Source organism: Phalacrocorax carbo, chromosome 6 (assembly GCF_963921805.1).
Source record: "Phalacrocorax carbo chromosome 6, bPhaCar2.1, whole genome shotgun sequence".
Taxonomy (NCBI): Eukaryota; Metazoa; Chordata; class Aves; order Suliformes; family Phalacrocoracidae; genus Phalacrocorax; species Phalacrocorax carbo.
This window is the reverse complement of record NC_087518.1, coordinates 21,014,126-21,030,882: the sequence shown is the minus strand read 5'-3', so window position 1 is coordinate 21,030,882 and position 16,757 is coordinate 21,014,126. Positions and strand designations below refer to the sequence as shown.

Genomic DNA, 16,757 nt, shown 5'->3' with positions numbered 1-16,757 from the left:
TCATGTGATGTGGAAAACTTAACCTGTGACCTGAATGCTATGTACCTAAGACCTCTGTGTTGCTGTGAAAACTTCCTTTTAAATCTCAGTGGTGTCCCTTTTCCTGAGGTTCTCATGTTCTAACGTGGGTAATACTGTTTTAGTCTTCCTCCACTGGAGCAGAATCCAGGAGCTGTTGTAGTCTAGCTGGAGGCACTCATCAGGTGTACTGTTAAATCCTGCACAATTTTCCCTAACAGGTTTTCTACAACTCTTGTTTCAGATCAGGTAGCAGAGGGCCGGCTTGGTCCCTCTACTGTGGTGTTGGACCACACAAGCGGTTTTGAGGGCCTCCTGCTGGTCGATGATGACTTACTTGGGGTAAGTGTAATGCTGGGTGCAGCAGAAAAGAGTCTTGTGGAACTAAAAGCACTTTGGGTTTCTTGGTTTGTTTTTCATAAGAGATTCCTGTCACTGGCTTTGTAGAGTGTTGTCAGTGGAGTCTACCCAGAAAGCTGCAGGATCCTGGAGGAAATGAGCTCTCCTGGGAAAAGGTCTAGCCGTACCCCTAAGTCTCAGTAAGCTCTGAGTGTAGCTGTGAGGAAGTGAAAGGATCACCCTGGCCCAGAGGCTTGCAGAAGAGCTTGGCTAAGCAGAGGAAAGGCCAGCAGCCAGCTTTCCTGTCCCTCCCTCCACCAGACTGCCTCTTCCTGTCTTCCTTCTGGTCTTCTCTAATGGTGGCGAGAGGCTGAAGCTGAGGCTTTCCTTTCTCCTTTGTTTCCACTAGCTCCCTGATTGCTCTTCTGTGTCATGCAGAAAATCAGCTGAAAAAATCCTCTGGAATTTAATCCTCTCCTACTTCAGTAATTTCTGCACTCCTTTCACCTCTTCACTGAGCATGCACATCCCGTGCTCCTGTGCTCATTCCCTCCTTAATCTAGGCATCCTTTTTTTACCTCTAGGAGAGAAGGCTGCCCTGGTCTCCCCTTTCCTGTTAACCACCTGCTGTAGCTTATCTTGGTTGTACTTAGAACTTACCCTCATATTGGATCAGACTAGTTGCCTGTGAATTCCTTGTTGGTACTTTCATCTCTTCTTCATTGTCAGTTCTGAGACTGAGAGACAGGAGTTAACAGCGTTCAGTTTCTGGGCAGCATGTTATCTGCCAATCCTCACCTTTAGTCTGGACACCCTGAATCTATAATTTTGTTCTAACTTGTCCAGGATTCAGATGTCTCTCCTATACGATAGTCACTTTTGTATACCTGTCAATTCCTCAGGAACCGGTCTGTCACCACGTTGCCTGTGTACTGCTGCTATGCTGCATGCTTCACTGGTGTTTATCAAGTACAGATGAGCTGTGGGGAGGACCTGGATGGTTCCCTGGGGCCTGTCAGCTCCAAGTACAGCTGTTGGAATGGGGAAGATATCCTGTCTTTTCGCTACACTGTACTTGTGAATAGCTCTCCATCTCACTTTGGTTTTGAGGGCTAGGACAGAGGGAAAGGGTAGGACTGAGCAAAGCTGTCTTTTGTCTGACTTCAAAATATCTTTCGTTTGTTGGTCCAGGTGATTGGCCACAGTAACTTTGGCTCCATCAGGGCCACGACGTGTGTGTATAAAGGTAAGGAGTAAAGCAGGCAATGCTTTGAGAAAAGACCCTGGGAAGAGTGTGTGAAGAGATACACGACTAGAAGGCTCTCAAATATGCTGCAGTTCCAGATCTTGATCCCCCTCTTCCCCAGTTCATCCATTGGCTTTTCCAATAAGTCAGAAGGATGGAGGAATGCTGGGGCTGTCCTGAAGCTGCTTTGTGTGCCACATTATTTTCTGTGGGAGCAGTATCAGGTTCTGCTTCTCTAAGAATGAGCCAGGTGGCAGGGATTTACTATGTGGCATCTCTTTTTCTTTCAGGGAAATGGATTTATGAGGTGCTGATCTCCTCCCAGGGACTCATGCAGATTGGCTGGTGTACTCTCAACTGCAGATTTAATCAGGAGGTAGTGTTAACAGCTGCATGTGGCACAGCACTGTTCTGTGTTCCTCCACTGCGTTTTAGGTCAGCGTGGAGCATTGTATTGGTGCTGTGCTCCTGCCCTGCTGACATTTTGTGCCCAGCACACACACTAGAAATACCAGGTCTGCTGTTTTAAAAACCTTTGCTAGACTCCCTGGTCTGTGTTCACAGAATGGTGCACAGTGTGAAAGCTGTGCATGCTGGGTGTGTTCTTGCTCTTGCTGCACGTAGCTACTGCTATGTATTGATTTTCAGCTGGTGTTTTCTCCAGAGTGTGTGGGTCTGCAGTGCTGGCAGCCTGTCCCTCAGGATGGCCCTCAGCAGTTGGGGCTTTTTGCCCAGGAGAGGCAAGCCCAGGTCAGCTCTTCTCAGGAAGTGGGTGGGATGTTTCATGCCAGGAAGGGATGTCAGCTCAGAGTTTCGCTAACTTGCCACCCCGCAATGTGTGAGAGGAAAGGTGACAGGCATCCTGGGGGGCTGCTTTGACAGAGTTTGAAAGTGTAGTATGCCAGTATTCTTAGTCTGACCCAAAAATGAGTAGGGAATGGTGTATTTCTCTGAACCAAAGATCACAGGCCATTGGATTCACTCCTAGAGTGAAGGCTTTTCCCAGACAGAGCATGTGTGCTATCAGCTGCTCTCCCTGTCTGCTGGTCTTCCCCTTAAAGCTGCTCTTGCTGTGAGAGGGATCCCCTATGCTTGGTCTGGTCTGAGTCTCCTCTTTCATACTTTGGTGCAGGAAGGAGTTGGAGATACGCCAGATTCATATGCGTATGACGGAAACAGGGTGCGCAAGTGGAATGTGTCTACTACCAACTATGGCAAAGTGAGTAGCTGTCCTCCCAGGAATGGGATGTAGAGTAAGGAAAAGAAAGCAGGTGGCTCCTTCTGCTCCCTGGATTCTGTTGGGCCCCATGAAATGCCCTCAAGCTGTCCTCTCTGCTTCAGCCTGCTCTTGGGGAGGCTGTGTGCCAGCAATTGTTTGTACTTTAAGGATGCTGCACATGCTATGTGGGTGCTTTGTTTAATGGCCCCAGAAGACTGATTCCCAGCACAGTGCTACTGTTGGTCTCTGGAAGGCTCTGGTTCTCTGTAGCATGTCGGGGGAAGATGCAGTGTTGGGATAAATGTAGGTTTGATCTGTGCATGTTTCTAGTGCTGGAGGGAAAAAAAGATCCCAGTCAGTGGCTTATGTGCAGATTCCAGAAGCGTCTGAGAATGCTAGGTGAGCTTCTGTGAGAAGGAACTCTCTCTTTTTCAACACTGAATCACAAGGGATTGGTTGGGTAGCAGTCTTTCTTCTGATGTGGGAACACCCTGGATATATGTTTAACTTTTTCTCTCCTTTACTGCAGTCTTGGGCAGCAGGAGACATCGTCAGCTGCCTGATAGACCTTGATGAGGGTACCATTGGTTTCTGCTTGTAAGCATCTTTGCCCAGTTCCCTGCTTTGTTGATGTCTGTGTGTAACGTAAAGGTTTCCTCACTGCTCAGCAGGTTGCTGAGCCCTATTTCTGCCCTCTCCCCTTTAAGTTCCTTGGTAGTTCCAGCCTTTGCTTTTCTGCTTTGTGTTCAGAAACCATCTAAATGGGCTGTTGAGTCTCCTAAGTTAAGGTGAGAGCATTTGGCAGAAAGTCATTCAAGCTACGAAGTCTGTGTAAAGTTTGCTAGGATTTTGGAGGGGAAGGCATCTCTTCTGGTGCTTAATCCTACAGTTGACTGGGCCACACTGATTGCTTTTGTGGCAAGTGTAGACATTGCTTGTCCTAGATTCTCAAAAGGAGCTGTAGAAAGGCTGATAAATCTCCAGCATCCAACTCCCTTGCACAACAGGCAGAGACCAGCCTGAATAAGAATTGCTCCCTGGCCCTAAACTACAGCCTGTGACAAGTCAGCCAGAATTAAAAGCGGTTAGATGCTCCATGTCATCTTTTAGAGAAGAGTAGATTGAGAGCTTTTGAGATTTTATTTCCACCAACATCGAATGGATGAGACCAAAAATGTCACCTGCCTTTAAAATATCTTGCTGGTTAGTTATCTCGTAAGGGTTTGGGTTGCCCTTGAAGCTGAGTGGGCTCTGCCTATTATGCAGAGTCCCGTGCCTTCCTGTGTCATTGAACGAAAATGGAAGTGCTGCTGTGCTTCCCAGGGATCTTGCTCAATAAAGCTGTGACATTTGCATGTGTACCAGGTTAAGAGTGACAGGAGGCACAACTGACTGATGTGTCTGTGTTGGCAAGTTGCTGGGAGGGGAATGCGGATATTTGGATTGCCCAGTTGACCTCAAAACCCTCCCACTGTGGCTAAAATCTTGTGGGTTTTCCTTCTTTCAGGAATGGCATATCTCTGGGAACTGCTTTTGATAACATCACGAGGGGTACTGGAATGGCTTACTTCCCTGCAATCAGCCTCTCGTTTAAAGAGTCCGTTGCTTTTAACTTCGGGAGCCGTCCACTCCGATATCCTTTGGGTGTGGGGAGAGGAAGTCTGAAAGGAGAAGAGCCTCTGACCGTCCTTGGAGGCTGTAGAATATACGTACCTGACTGCAATTCATTGTGTTCTGTTGGCACTTGTTCTCAGAGCAGAGTCAAGGAGGGAAGAACCAGATATCCCTCAGCTGGAGCAGAACTACAGGGCACACAAACATCAGCGCTGGTCCCTGACAGTTTCTGAAATTAGATCTGCTTTCAGCTCTGAATCAGCAGCTACTGCTGCAGCTGGGGGCTGCCTGTTCCCAGGCACTCAGATCCTGCAAAGGTCTTGCTCTCCAGCTTTGGAAACCCTAATGCTGCTGTGTTACTGAGCCTTTTGGCCACCGGTCTACCTCCCAGCCACATGGGACCTCTGACATGGTATTAGCATTGCTTGCTGCCTTTCTGTGTGAATGCTGAGACCTGCAGCTCCTGTCAGAGCGGTCCTGGGTGTGCCTGTTGATAGCTGTAGGGGAGGCTCCTGTCGGTCTTTCTGATGAGAGCAGAAGTGTGGTGTGAAATACTTGCTGCTTGCAGTATTGAGGAAGTGGAGATAAGAGCTTAGAAGGCACTGTGGTTTGAACTGTGATTGAGGCATGTGTGGGTATAAAGTAAAATAAAACCACAGTCTCTTCCTTGCACCAACAAAAGAAGTCCTGAAAGGACAAGTCTGCATTTTACCTTAACACTTGCCTACTTATCCAGTGGAAGGTTACCACCCCTTGCAAGATCCTCCTGTTGCAGACCTAGTGAAGGCTCGCAAGCTGTTAGGCTACTTGAAGAATGTGATCCATATCGCAATAGATGTGACGGTAGGCTAGCGTCACTGTGGACATCTGTGGGGCACCATGCTGGGAAATGTGGTTCAGCACTTCTCAGCACATGCTGGCAGCTCAGATGTTTCCATAGATCTGAGAGTCTAAACACTTGCATACTTTTGCATGGGGCGTGCATGTCCCTGGAGCTCTTCGTCTTGTGAAATGGGATTCCTGATAGCTCCAGGACTTAATTTAAATCATACTGGGCTTTGTTGCTCTCACTCCTATCAAGTTTCATTCCCAGTATGCAAGAGGTGATGTTTGTCAAGGTCAGAACTGTTGGATTTGATTTTGCAGCCTTGAAAGAAGCTTGTTCATATCCTAAACTTTTTACTGATGTCCTGGTGCATTGATGTGGTGAAATTCTGTCAGGTCTGCCTTGAGAACTGTTTTGGCTGTGACACTGTTTGCTAGAAACCATTTTTTTCTGCTAGGGTGAGAGATGATCTGTTTATGCCCACAGCATATAGGGAATGCCATATCTGCTATTGTCTTGCCTTGAATGGAGGTCTGCTTCACTAGCTGACCTCCTCTGAAGGGATTTCCATTTACAGATTATCATGTACACTTGAACCCTTTTGGAAAAACATTGTCAAGGTGCATGCATGTGTCTGATAGTAACTGACATCTGGACGGCACTACAGCTCTCCAGAGGCATGGGCCTGGCTGTTTTGCCATCCTAAATTCCTGTGTTCAGGGTTTTTACTGCAGTCGGACACGGGGCAGCAAACAGTGACTCCTCCAGGCCTCTGGTTCATTTAGTCATTGGTGTGTGGGTGGATTGGACTGGATCCAAGCCATTTGTTTTTCTGGGTTTGTCATTGCAGGAGGGAAAGCTGGTGGAGAAGGACACGTCTGTGTGGCGGCTGCAGGGAGAACCCACAGTATTGATTACGTTAGCCCACATCTTCAATTATTTCTCCCCTCTTATGGTGAGTTTTGCCTGCCCATTGCAAGCTTCTGTAGGTGCCTGTTACTGTGCTTGCAAGGGGAGGTAGACGTCAGCTTCAGCTGGGAAGTGACAGTGCCTTGGAGAACTGTTGACCTGACTCTGTTTGCAGTGCAAGGTGTACCTGGTGGAAGATGTGCTCATGACCTTCCTGTTGAGCATACTTGAGCGAGGAGGGGCAGTGGAGGCCCATCCCCTTATTCAGCAGCTGCTGGATCTTATGTGGCTTCTTATGGAGGTGAGTTGCTAGAGTGTTGGTTCCTCCCCAGGGATCACAGGGGGATCCTGGGAGGTGCTGAGGACAGGAGCCTTCCCTAGAAAATGCTGGTAGTGAGCAGTTTCTTTTCCTTTCCTGGTAAAAAGATCCCTTTTTTTGAGGTAGGCCACCCTCTCACCTGGTTCATTTGGCTGCTGGTTCACACCCAGGGAATGAGGGTTGAATGCAGAGTAATTGGTAATGGTGACACAGATGGTGAGCTAAAAAGGCATTTCTAAGCTTCCCCTACTGCTAAAGGAACTGGTGATGTTGAATAACTTCCTCCTTTTGGTAACATCAAATTTATCAATAAGAAATGAGTTGGTCTCTTGGATGTTGTTAATGCTTATGTGACTGTGGAGTTCTTAAATGCCGCCATGTGCCCCAAGAGTTTGATCAGAATGTGCAGGGCTGGGGTGGAAATGGGTGCTGCACTCTCACCACCTCCAGCACCACTGGGGAAAAACTTCCTCCAAATTCCCATGCCCCTTCCTGTCCAAGGTGGATGAGGTCACACCTTCCTGGGACACTTGTTTGAGGTAGCCCCTGTTAGCCACTGGGAAGCTGCTGCTACTGGACTACTGGTACACAGAGCCACCCACTGCCAGGAATCTGCTTGGAGACAGCATGTCTGTCCTTTGGGGTAACAATTAACAGGTATGGGCACTGGCACAGCCAGCTGTTATGAAAAGTTTAATTGAAAAAATGTCATGACTCCCTCAGGCCCATCATCTTAGAGGTGAAGCTGGATACCCTGGTATGGCTGCTGTGGTTGAGGAAGAGTTGGCTCTCACTCTGCTGATTGCCTATGAGTTGGGCTCAAGAAGACAGCTCTTCCATCATCACTTTTATACAACAGTAATTTCTTTCCTTTCTGGGTTGGTTCTGCCAACACTGTGTGTTGGGTAGGTTCAGGCCATATGAGGGTGGGTGACTCAGCCCAACTAAATAGGACCTGGGACTTTGGCTTTTTGTAGGTTACTTTTTGGTTGGTTTTACTAGTGCAGAAACTTGTTTTCCTGTAGCAAAGCGATGGTGCCAGCTTCTGCTTGGACTGTCTCCTGTGGAGTCAGATGGACAAACACTGTGGGTTCAGAGCACCTGCTTTTTCAGTTCAGAAGTTAATGCTTCCTTCCACGGTTACACTCTGGTAGCTATAGCTGTTCCTGGCTCCATGCTGTTGCTGTTCAATGTGTTTCTTATTTCCTCAGGACTATGAAGTGCATGAGTGCCTCAAGCAGCTACTGATGTCCCTGCTGCGGGCATACAGGTTCTCCCCCATCATCCCAGACCTGGGATTACAAGTGAGTTGCACTTCTGAATCCCCAGGGGTATGTGACTAGCCAGCTTCTGTTATGTCCCCTTGTCCAAAGGTACATGATGTTTTGGATTTTGCTGTTGTTTGATCCAGAGATCTGTCATATTGGACTTACTGGAGAGTCGTATCCTCTCCTGTAGATGGAGTCACTTTTGCTTCTCCTGTTTCCCTAGATTCACTACCTCCGGCTCACCATTGCAGTCTTGAAGCATGAGAAATCCAGGAAATATCTACTCAGCAATGTTCTGTATCCTTTGTGCCTCCCCTAGTCTCAGTCTCCCTGCGTTATATAATGCAGCCAAGGAGACTTCAAGGATCTGCAGGTCCTGGGAGGCAGAAGCCACCCTATCTTTAAGAGCTCATTTCTAATTTCTCAGGTCTCCTCTGTCTGCCTGACACCATTCTCTACAACATCCTGCTTTGAGGAGGGGGAGCAGCATAGGATAGTTCACATCCTACTAACACAGAGGACTTAACTTCTACTCACCTGACCTCTCTAATGTCGCTAGAGCAAAAACACTTTCAGAGCAGTCCAGCTGCCATGCTAACATTTGGGCAGCTGCTGTGATAACTGTATGGGGCTTCTCCCAGGAGAAGGGAGTTCTGGATCTTGCAGAGCTTTGAGCAGTTGTTTGGAAAGGGGTCTCTCACTATGGCTCTGGACACATGCCCTGTACGTTCTCTCAACATAGCTTCTGTGCTTGCTTTAACTTGGCTGCAGCTTTGATGTGCTCCGTTCGGTTGTGTTCTTCTACATTAAGAGCCCGCTGCGTGTGGAGGAGGCTGGTTTGCAGGAGCTCATTCCCACCACGTGGTGGCCAAACTGCGTCACCAAGGAGGTGAGTAAAGGCCCATCCACGAAGGAGGCTGAAGAAATTTTGTGGCCTGCTATCCCCATCATTTTCTGCCTGAGGAAACTGGATGGCCCATGTTGCCAGCTGCGTTAGCACTGGTGGGCCCTGCAGAGCTGTGTGAGAGCTGTAGCCTCTCCATTGCCCTGTCATCTTTATTGTCCCCTTAGAGGAGATGTTTGGGATGTGTTTCTCAGGAGAGGGGAGGGAGACAGTTTTCTGCGGCAACAGATTTGGAAGAGAACTTCACAGTGTCCAAGGAATTACATGTTGACCTGTGTGTCCTCAAACGATCTCCTGCCTATACTCATTACAAAGCCAGAGAAGTCCTGTTTAGGTGTGCTGCCAGCTGCAGTCACAGACTTGCATCTTGTTTCAATGAGTTTCTGTTCTCCGTTTGGCAAGACATTTTCCCTGTGCAGTGATCTCCTACTAATCAGTCTCTGTCCCCCACCCAGGGCAAGGAGAGTACGGAGGTGAAGGAGGAGAGTGCTGAGGAGAGATTGAGGCGGCGGGCATATGAAAGAGGCTGCCAGCGGCTCAAGAAACGCATTGAAGGTCTGTGAGGAAGGAGGGAAATTGCAAAGATCCCATACCTTTTGTGCAGCCTGGAGGACCAACCCTTTAGCTGTTTCCAAATCCCCTTCATGACCTGAAGTCCAGCTGTGCTTCCGCCACAACAGGCTGTGCTGCAGAGGCGGGGGCCAGCCATGCCATTATTTGGTGAAGGGGTATGAGTGCTAGGACCCCACTGTACAGACCTGCAGCATCGCACCATGGGACATGAGCAAACCGAAATTTCCCTTTAGGGTCATTTTTTTATCAGTTGTGGATGAATTTATTGCTAGGTGGCAGAGGGGAAAATCCTCACAGTGATGAGATTAGCATTCTGCTGGCTGCAGTTCTTCCTGGGTCCCCTCTGCTGAGGAGGCAGCCTTTCTCCTGAGGACAGGGTACACAGTTGGGGTTAATATGGGTAGTTGCTCTCCAGTGCTGCTTCTCTGATGGCAGACATGTGTCCCTGTTTTAGTGGTGGAAGGTCTCCAGGTTCAGATTCTGAAGTTGCTGCTGAACAACAAGGACAGAGGAGGGGTAAGTGCTCTGTGGATTTTTTGTACAGTATCTCCACATCACAGGACTTGTAAGGTATAGGTTTACCACCTGCTTTTCCTCCTGCCAGGGGGAAGCCTCCAGATACATCTTCCTAAACAAATTCCGCAAGTTTCTTCAGGAGAATGCTAGCAACAGAGGGGTAAGTCAGAGGGCCAGCCACCCTTTCTGCAAGCCCCACCCTGAGAGCTCTCTGGCACCATCAGGCTGGGACCTCTGCCCTTTTGGCTGGGCTGCTTCCAGCATCTGATAAACTGAGGTCTAGATGTGGCAGGGAATGGGGAGGAGAGAGAAGATCTGAGGCTAGAAACCAGGCAGCTTATCCAAGTTCTGTGCAGTGATTTATGGGAAAGCAGTCCTTGGGAACAGCCTTGGGTGGGAGCTGAACATCCTCCTAAAAGCTCTTGGGGTTGGAGTGGTTGTGGAGTGCTCTGCCACAGCTGGCCTGCTGGTTTTGGCATCCTCTTCACTGCTTAGGTGGGGGCTGTTCTTCTGACCCTGAATCAGGCTGTTGGCCTGCAGCTTTGGGAGGTAGGCATCTGCTGTTGCAGGAAACCCTTTCTTCACCTGTATCTCTGTGTTCATGATCGGCCCATCTTTTGTGGTGGAACACATGGTATCCATGCTCCACTGTCAGAACAGCATGTTATTTCAGTGCCCAGGGCTTTCCAAAGGTGGAAGCTGCTGCCTGCCATCAGGGCTGCACTCTCTCCCAGTGCTGGAAGCTAGAGATAATAGAAAGGCTGAGAACACAAAGTTTATGCCTGCCCCACGTGGCCACTGGGACTAAGGTGCACTTTCACACCTGCCCTAATGGCCAAACTCTCATTTTTGCCCTAGAACTTGACTGTGTTGTGCCCGCCAGAGTACATGGTGTGCTTCCTGCACCGGCTTATTGCTGCCCTGCGTTTCTTCTGGGATGGCCACAAGGCAAAGACTCCTGCTGCACTGAGCAGTGAAGGTAAGGCCGGGAGGAGAAGCTTTGGGGATATTTCTGTTGGTAGGACAAGGTTTGCCTCTTGGCAGTGCACTCCAGGGTGCTGGAAATTTTATGTTTCTCAGGGGTGCTTGAGCCTTCTGTCACCCTACATCTGTAGTTCCCAGTCACCCTGGGAATTCCTGTATGCAGATCTATTCCAGTTAACATCCAGACCTGAGACTTGCAAAGGGGTACCTGTACTGTTTGCTAGTTTACCCTGTATGCTCTGGAGCAGAGTCCAATAGTGATTATGAGTCTGTAGGAGGGCAGCCCAGTGATCCCATAGTCAAGGTTTATGGGAAGATATTTGTCTGTTTTTTGTGGTTCTCAGACTGTGGGATTAAGCGGAAACTAGGTCACTGCCAGTTGCTTTCCCACCCTCAAAACCTGCCTTGCCTGTCTTGTGACAATCTGCTTGGCACTCCCTTTTCTTTAGGCTGGCTCTTTCTCTAGAGTCAGTAAGTGCCTTACGATCCTTGTGGGATTAAGTGACAGAGCTGGAGTAGCCAGGTAGAGAGCTGCTGAGTTTCTGATGATCCAGTTTTCACCAGTGACTGTGGCTCGGAGGGAGGAAGTGCTGGGAGGCTTGTTGTCGATGGCCATTGGTTGCTCCTGTTCCTGTGTGGATCTAACGCTTGCTTCATTGTGGAAATCACCTCTGCCTTAATGGCTTATGGTTTTATAAAAACAAAAATTGTCACTAAATGTTAGTCCAGGCTGGGCCCTGTCTTAGGAAGGCTTACATGTCTGTGTTGGTCCTATGCATCGGACTTATGGAAAAAACAAATCTTCTCTGCTTCAGAGGCCTATGTCCCTCCTCAACTCTTCTACAATGGGAAGGTGGATTATTTTGACCTTCAGCGACTTGGAGGTCTCCTGTCTCATCTTAAGAAGACTCTGAAAGGTAAGGACTCTCATTTCCAGTACCTGCATCCAGGTCCTGGCTGGAGTTCACCCAAGAGACATCCCAGGGAGGGAGCTGTGGGTAATGAATTGTGATTAAATTTAAGGAGAGGAGACTTGAATTTTAATGAGATGAAAGTTACACTGAAGAAGACACTATCTCTTTTGCGTGGAGAGTCCTTTAAGTTAACAGTTTACTGTTTATATCTTTGAATGGGGCCTGTGGCTGTGGAGGGAAGGGGAGAGTTAGTCTGGGAATACCCTCTGGTGCGGTGCTCTTGCTGCACCACAGCCAAGGGCTGGGAGTTGTCAAAGCACTAACCGTCAGCCTTGCTTTGCTGGGTGTGAAGGATGTCCAGGATTTACTTGCTGTACTACTGGCAAGCAATAGCAGCCCTGTGTATGTACTGCAGCTGTGTGTTTGTATGCAGCACGCTACTCTGGCAATAGACTTTCAAAGCCTCCCCTTTGGAGGGGTTAGAAATGTTCAGTTGGACTTGGTTTGTCTCTGGTTTCTGGCTAATGTGGCACTTGCCTTTAGCTCAGATCTTTCTTCTCCTTCCCCAGTGTGTTTGCAAGATTAGGACCATTTTCCCTGCTCAAGTTGATCCCGGGCTGTTCAAAATTAGATTACTTAACCTGGGAACCATGTAATCTCCTCAGGTCTCTTACTAAGGTCTTCCTGGCCAGCCTTAAAGACAGGGCTGTGGACTAGAGGACACATTGTCCAGGCTTTGCACAGTATAGCTGTCAGTGCAGCCTTTGTCTCGGCTGAGAATGGTTTCTGGTCTGAGTCTCAGTCCTAGTGACTTGAGGACATATATTGGGACAGCACTGAAGAGATGGATGCTTAAAAAGTGGCTGCAGGCCCTGAGTATCCTTCCCTACACTAGTCCAGTTTGGCCCTGGTGGTTGTCTCCTTGTTCCTCAGTTATTCTATTTGTTGCTGGTAGGACCAGGAACAGAAATGGGTCCTGGGTGAGCAGCACCTGTCACTGCTTGACCTCTGCTGTGTTAGCAATGGCAGACCAATTCCATGTAAGGAAGCGAGGGGGAAGGTGAGCTTGTTCTGATGCAGCATCCAAACCTCTCTGGCTGCTTCTCTACTGCTGGGAAGCAGTAAAGAGGATGAGCCTAGGGTTGCCTCATGGGAAGCAAAGGGCAACTCTTGCATTCACAGCTGCTTTGGTGTGCTCTGTGCAGATGACCTGGCTGCAAAAGCTAATGTCCTGATCGACCCTGCGGAGCTGCAGGCAGTGACTATGGACGATCTTGATGAAGATGAGGAATCGGCAACATCAGCAGCACAGGTGAGCCATGTACTGTTATTCATCTGTGGGGGCCCTGGTGCCAGGGCAGCAAGCATCCCTGGCTAGAAAAGCTTTGCTTTAGAGGAAGGCATTGTCTGGGCCAGGAGTGTAACCAGGCCATGGGCAGTCAGATAAACGGCTGTGCTTGCATGAGGGTCAGTGAAGATCAGCAAGGTGCTTGGTGCACCAAGTTTGAGCAGCAAAATTTTCTTTGCTCTGCTCTCTCACTACCCGCTGATCTGAATATGCCCCCTCCCCTCCATAGTAGCTCTTGGTGCTTGCATTTGAAAGGGTGCAAGGCAACTACAGACAGAGCAGCTTATTGCTGTGCAGACCTGCTGCTTGTACCTGGCATGGGCCCTTAGTGGAAGGAATATCCATTTGCTAACCTGGCACTGCTGGTCCAGCTGTGATAGGAAGGGTATCTGCTCACTTTCCAGTGGCCACTGTCCATCTATACCAACACCCTTGCAAGGACAAGGGAGGAAACAGGGAGCAGCCAGACAGCTAGAACTCTTTCTCCTTTAATTTCTTTTTAGTCTCAGCGTCCCTCTGCCTCCTTAGCCATTGGTGGAGCTCTTGCTAGACCTGGCTGGCTCAGCTCCCCCACTCTGGGACGTGCCAACCGCTTCCTCAGCACGGCAGCCGTCAGCCTGATGAACCCACGTCGGCCTCTTGGCACCCTGGAGAAGATTAAAGTGCGTACACTAAGTGTGGAGCAGCGGACAGAAGAGGACAGTAAGTATTTCTGCTGCGTGCTAGTGTGGCCCAGATGGTCCCTGGGAAAATGATGTCTTCCAGCTCCCAGTACTCTCAAGAGGAAAGCAATCTATTGCTCCTTTCCATTCTCAGGACATGCTGACACCCACAAGTCCACAGTTAAGCACTTTGCCATCCTGAACATGACACTGGTGATGCTGTCACTCTCTGCTTGTAAAAAGATGCTGCCTTGGTTCTTGCAAGTGCAGTGAGACTTTGCAGGGAGGTAGTTCAAAGGCAGCTGTAGCCACACTTGCTCTGAACACAGACCAGCTGGAGGAGGATGTGTGCAGTAGCAGCACTGTTGCTGTTGGGGCAGGCCAGGCAGGCCTCTGAAGCATGTACAGGGCTCAAGGAAGTGGGACTTGCATGGCCTGGGTCTGTTTTAAGAGATCTGGCAGGTCAGCCTGGTGCAGGCAGTGAGATGGCAATGGTGTATTAGTGTATCTAGTGAATCACATGGGCTGGGAAGGAGCACTGTGTTACAGAGGCAGAGCAGGCCTCTGAACCTTGGCTTCAGAGAGGTGCAGGCAGAAGCTGAGGTGCCAAAATGCTTTGCTGAGAACTTCTCTCCTGTCTTGGGTTGCAGTTGAAGGCAGCCATGGAAATGAGGGTCTCCTACTAGGCAGACCCCCAGAAGAGCCAGACCAGCCCATCACAGAGAACTCTCTTCTGGAAGTCCTGGATGGGATAGTGATGATGTACAACCTCAGTGTCCACCAGCAGCTTGGGAAGGTAAACAGCACGTGCTATGCAGGAATCCATTTCCCCAACCTCCATGCTTCTACACTGACTCTGTTTTCTGCTTATCTAGTGACTCTTCTTCCTCCTAACCCCTTGGGGGTGGATCTGGTTGCATGCTTATGTGTCTAGGTAAAAAAATACTCTATTGCTGGAATCTGCATGTTTTTCAGATGGTTGGTGTGTCAGATGATGTGAATGAATATGCCATGGCGCTGAAAGACACAGAGGAAAAAATCAGTCGCTGCCCAAAAAGGGTAAGTGTTTCTGGACTCACAGCTTTCTTCTCTGGAAGAGCCTCTATATCTGTCAAAAAGGATGAAGCACAGTGGGTGATTTCCAGCCTTGGAGCGGCCAGTGTCTTGGATAGGGTAGAAACCCATGCCTGGAGCTGGCAGCTGCATTTCGTACTGTGCCAACCCGCTGTACCACTGCCTCAAGGAACAGAGAGTCTGAAGCAACTTGCTTGGACTGAAGCAACGGCTTTGGCTTCTCCCAGACAAGCTGTAGCAGCTTGTAAACCTCCATGTGCTGCAGACACCTTGGAGCCAGTGTCCTGGGGTGGGGGCCTTCCAGTGCTGGGCTTGGGACACACCTGTCCTATTACAGCTGCTGGAGACTAAGTGTATCTGATGATGCATTAAAAAAGTAACCCTGACAGCAGTTGACCTTAAGCTGCTGCCCACACTGGACCACCTTCTGCTTCAGGCTTTGTGGACAGCAGCTGAGACCAATAAGTGTTCTTTATAGCATTGTTTCCCACTCTCTCCGTAGAAAGGCTACTGACCCCTTTCCCTCCTGCCAGTGCTCCCTAGCTAGCCCCAAAGTGGTATTTGCTTTTGCATTGTTCATCCCTCTCTGAAAGAGGATGCTATAAGTGGGAATGACATCTGCCTTCATATCTCTGCACTCTTTCCAGAGGAGAGACATCCACGAGGAACTGCTGAAGAGCCAAAAGGTCTTCTCCGAGAAGCTCAATCACCTAAGCCGACGCCTCGCCTGGATAAATGTCACCATTTATTCAAAGGTGGGCAGGAGCATAATGTGAGCAGCTCGGAGGAGACCGGGCAAGTGTGCCTCTTTATCTGTGCTGCTCAGCTCACATCACGAGTGTCATTTTCCATGGTGTTGGAGCAATGCTGATGCTCTGTGGGGCTTGTTTTTCCCTTCTTGTGCATCAGAGACTCCTTCCTCGGCCTGGACCCCATCCTGTCCCAGGCTTGGTCCCATAGTGTTTGTTAGGACATAGCCCAGTCTGTTTTGAGCTGTGCGTAGTCCTGTAGGCTTTCCTTTGGGGCATCAGGCCTCTGCAGCGTGGAGAGAAGGGTACAGGTCAAAAGGATATCAAGTTCTCAGGGCATGTCTAAAGGATAGAGGCTACTGTGAACCATTTCTCTGAGCTGTGCTGTGTGTCACAGGGGGGGTCTCACTAGTGCTGCTTTTCCTGAAATCTGCAGGATCCAAGCCTAGGGTTTTTTGTTCAGGTGTTCTCCCCTTCTTCACTTGGTTCCCACATAGAGAGAGTGCATTCTGAATTTAGTAACACAGTGACTGTTTGCACAGGTGGTCCTTTCTTCCCTACATTCACCATTTTCCAGGATAAAGTCTTTGGTCTGTTTTCTCATGAGCAGTTTGTGCTTTTACACTCTGCAGATTTCCTGTTATCCCTTGCACATTGCTGTGCCACATCAGTGTTTGTAGGTTTTTTGTGCTGGGGAAGAAGACATGTTTCCCTGAACATGCAGTGGAAGCAGGGTCTCTGCATGTGTCTCAGGATGTAAATAGAGAGAGGAAGAGTGGTGGTTCCTATGAATACATCTGGCAGAGCTGCAGTGGCTGATCCTGCCTCATGCACTCTTTGCTTGTCCCCTCCTTCGCTCCCAGAGCAGTACTGCAAACACAATGCTGTGTTCCAGAAGCTCTCCAGCTGCATTAGCATAGCCCATGCTTGGCAGAAGATAAACCTTTCTTCCCGGACTACTCTTGAAAGGCTATGGGCCATTAGCAGTGTGCATTGCAGGGATCTCTGTGATGGCCCATGCAGAAACACTATTCCTGTCTCTAGATGATCTATTGTTGTATTAAATGCAGGTACCCGCCTCCTGTCAGGAGTGCAGTGTCACCTTTCTGGATGAATCAGCAGCATCTGAGAGTGAAGGTTACAGCCTTCCCCGCTTGTGCTCCTACCTTGTTCTGCTTGGCCAGCAGGGAGAGCAGGTCACTAGCTGGCTCTAGCTGTGAAATGTGCCTTCAGAGCCGAGTGAGCTTGCTCTGGAGAGGAGTGTGGCTGCACAGA

General features: G+C 49.2%; 1 protein-coding gene across 5 annotated transcripts in view; it reads left to right on the top strand.

Annotated features, from left to right (window-relative positions):
- RNF123 (ring finger protein 123) overlaps window positions 1-16,757 on the top strand; it is a 49,969-nt gene that overhangs the window by 7,021 nt on the left and 26,191 nt on the right. For all 5 annotated transcript variants that reach the window (XM_064454179.1, XM_064454177.1, XM_064454180.1 and 2 more), the window contains 22 exons: window positions 263-360; window positions 1,549-1,603; window positions 1,894-1,979; window positions 2,736-2,822; window positions 3,352-3,419; window positions 4,330-4,455; window positions 5,165-5,279; window positions 6,113-6,217; window positions 6,347-6,472; window positions 7,702-7,794; window positions 7,982-8,055; window positions 8,530-8,647; window positions 9,118-9,217; window positions 9,690-9,751; window positions 9,840-9,911; window positions 10,610-10,730; window positions 11,551-11,652; window positions 12,855-12,961; window positions 13,501-13,699; window positions 14,310-14,455; window positions 14,635-14,718; window positions 15,381-15,488. In XM_064454179.1, coding sequence (XP_064310249.1) covers window positions 263-360; window positions 1,549-1,603; window positions 1,894-1,979; window positions 2,736-2,822; window positions 3,352-3,419; window positions 4,330-4,455; window positions 5,165-5,279; window positions 6,113-6,217; window positions 6,347-6,472; window positions 7,702-7,794; window positions 7,982-8,055; window positions 8,530-8,647; window positions 9,118-9,217; window positions 9,690-9,751; window positions 9,840-9,911; window positions 10,610-10,730; window positions 11,551-11,652; window positions 12,855-12,961; window positions 13,501-13,699; window positions 14,310-14,455; window positions 14,635-14,718; window positions 15,381-15,488 — 2,252 coding nt within the window. The remainder of the gene's footprint in view (window positions 1-262; window positions 361-1,548; window positions 1,604-1,893; window positions 1,980-2,735; window positions 2,823-3,351; window positions 3,420-4,329; window positions 4,456-5,164; window positions 5,280-6,112; window positions 6,218-6,346; window positions 6,473-7,701; window positions 7,795-7,981; window positions 8,056-8,529; window positions 8,648-9,117; window positions 9,218-9,689; window positions 9,752-9,839; window positions 9,912-10,609; window positions 10,731-11,550; window positions 11,653-12,854; window positions 12,962-13,500; window positions 13,700-14,309; window positions 14,456-14,634; window positions 14,719-15,380; window positions 15,489-16,757) is intronic.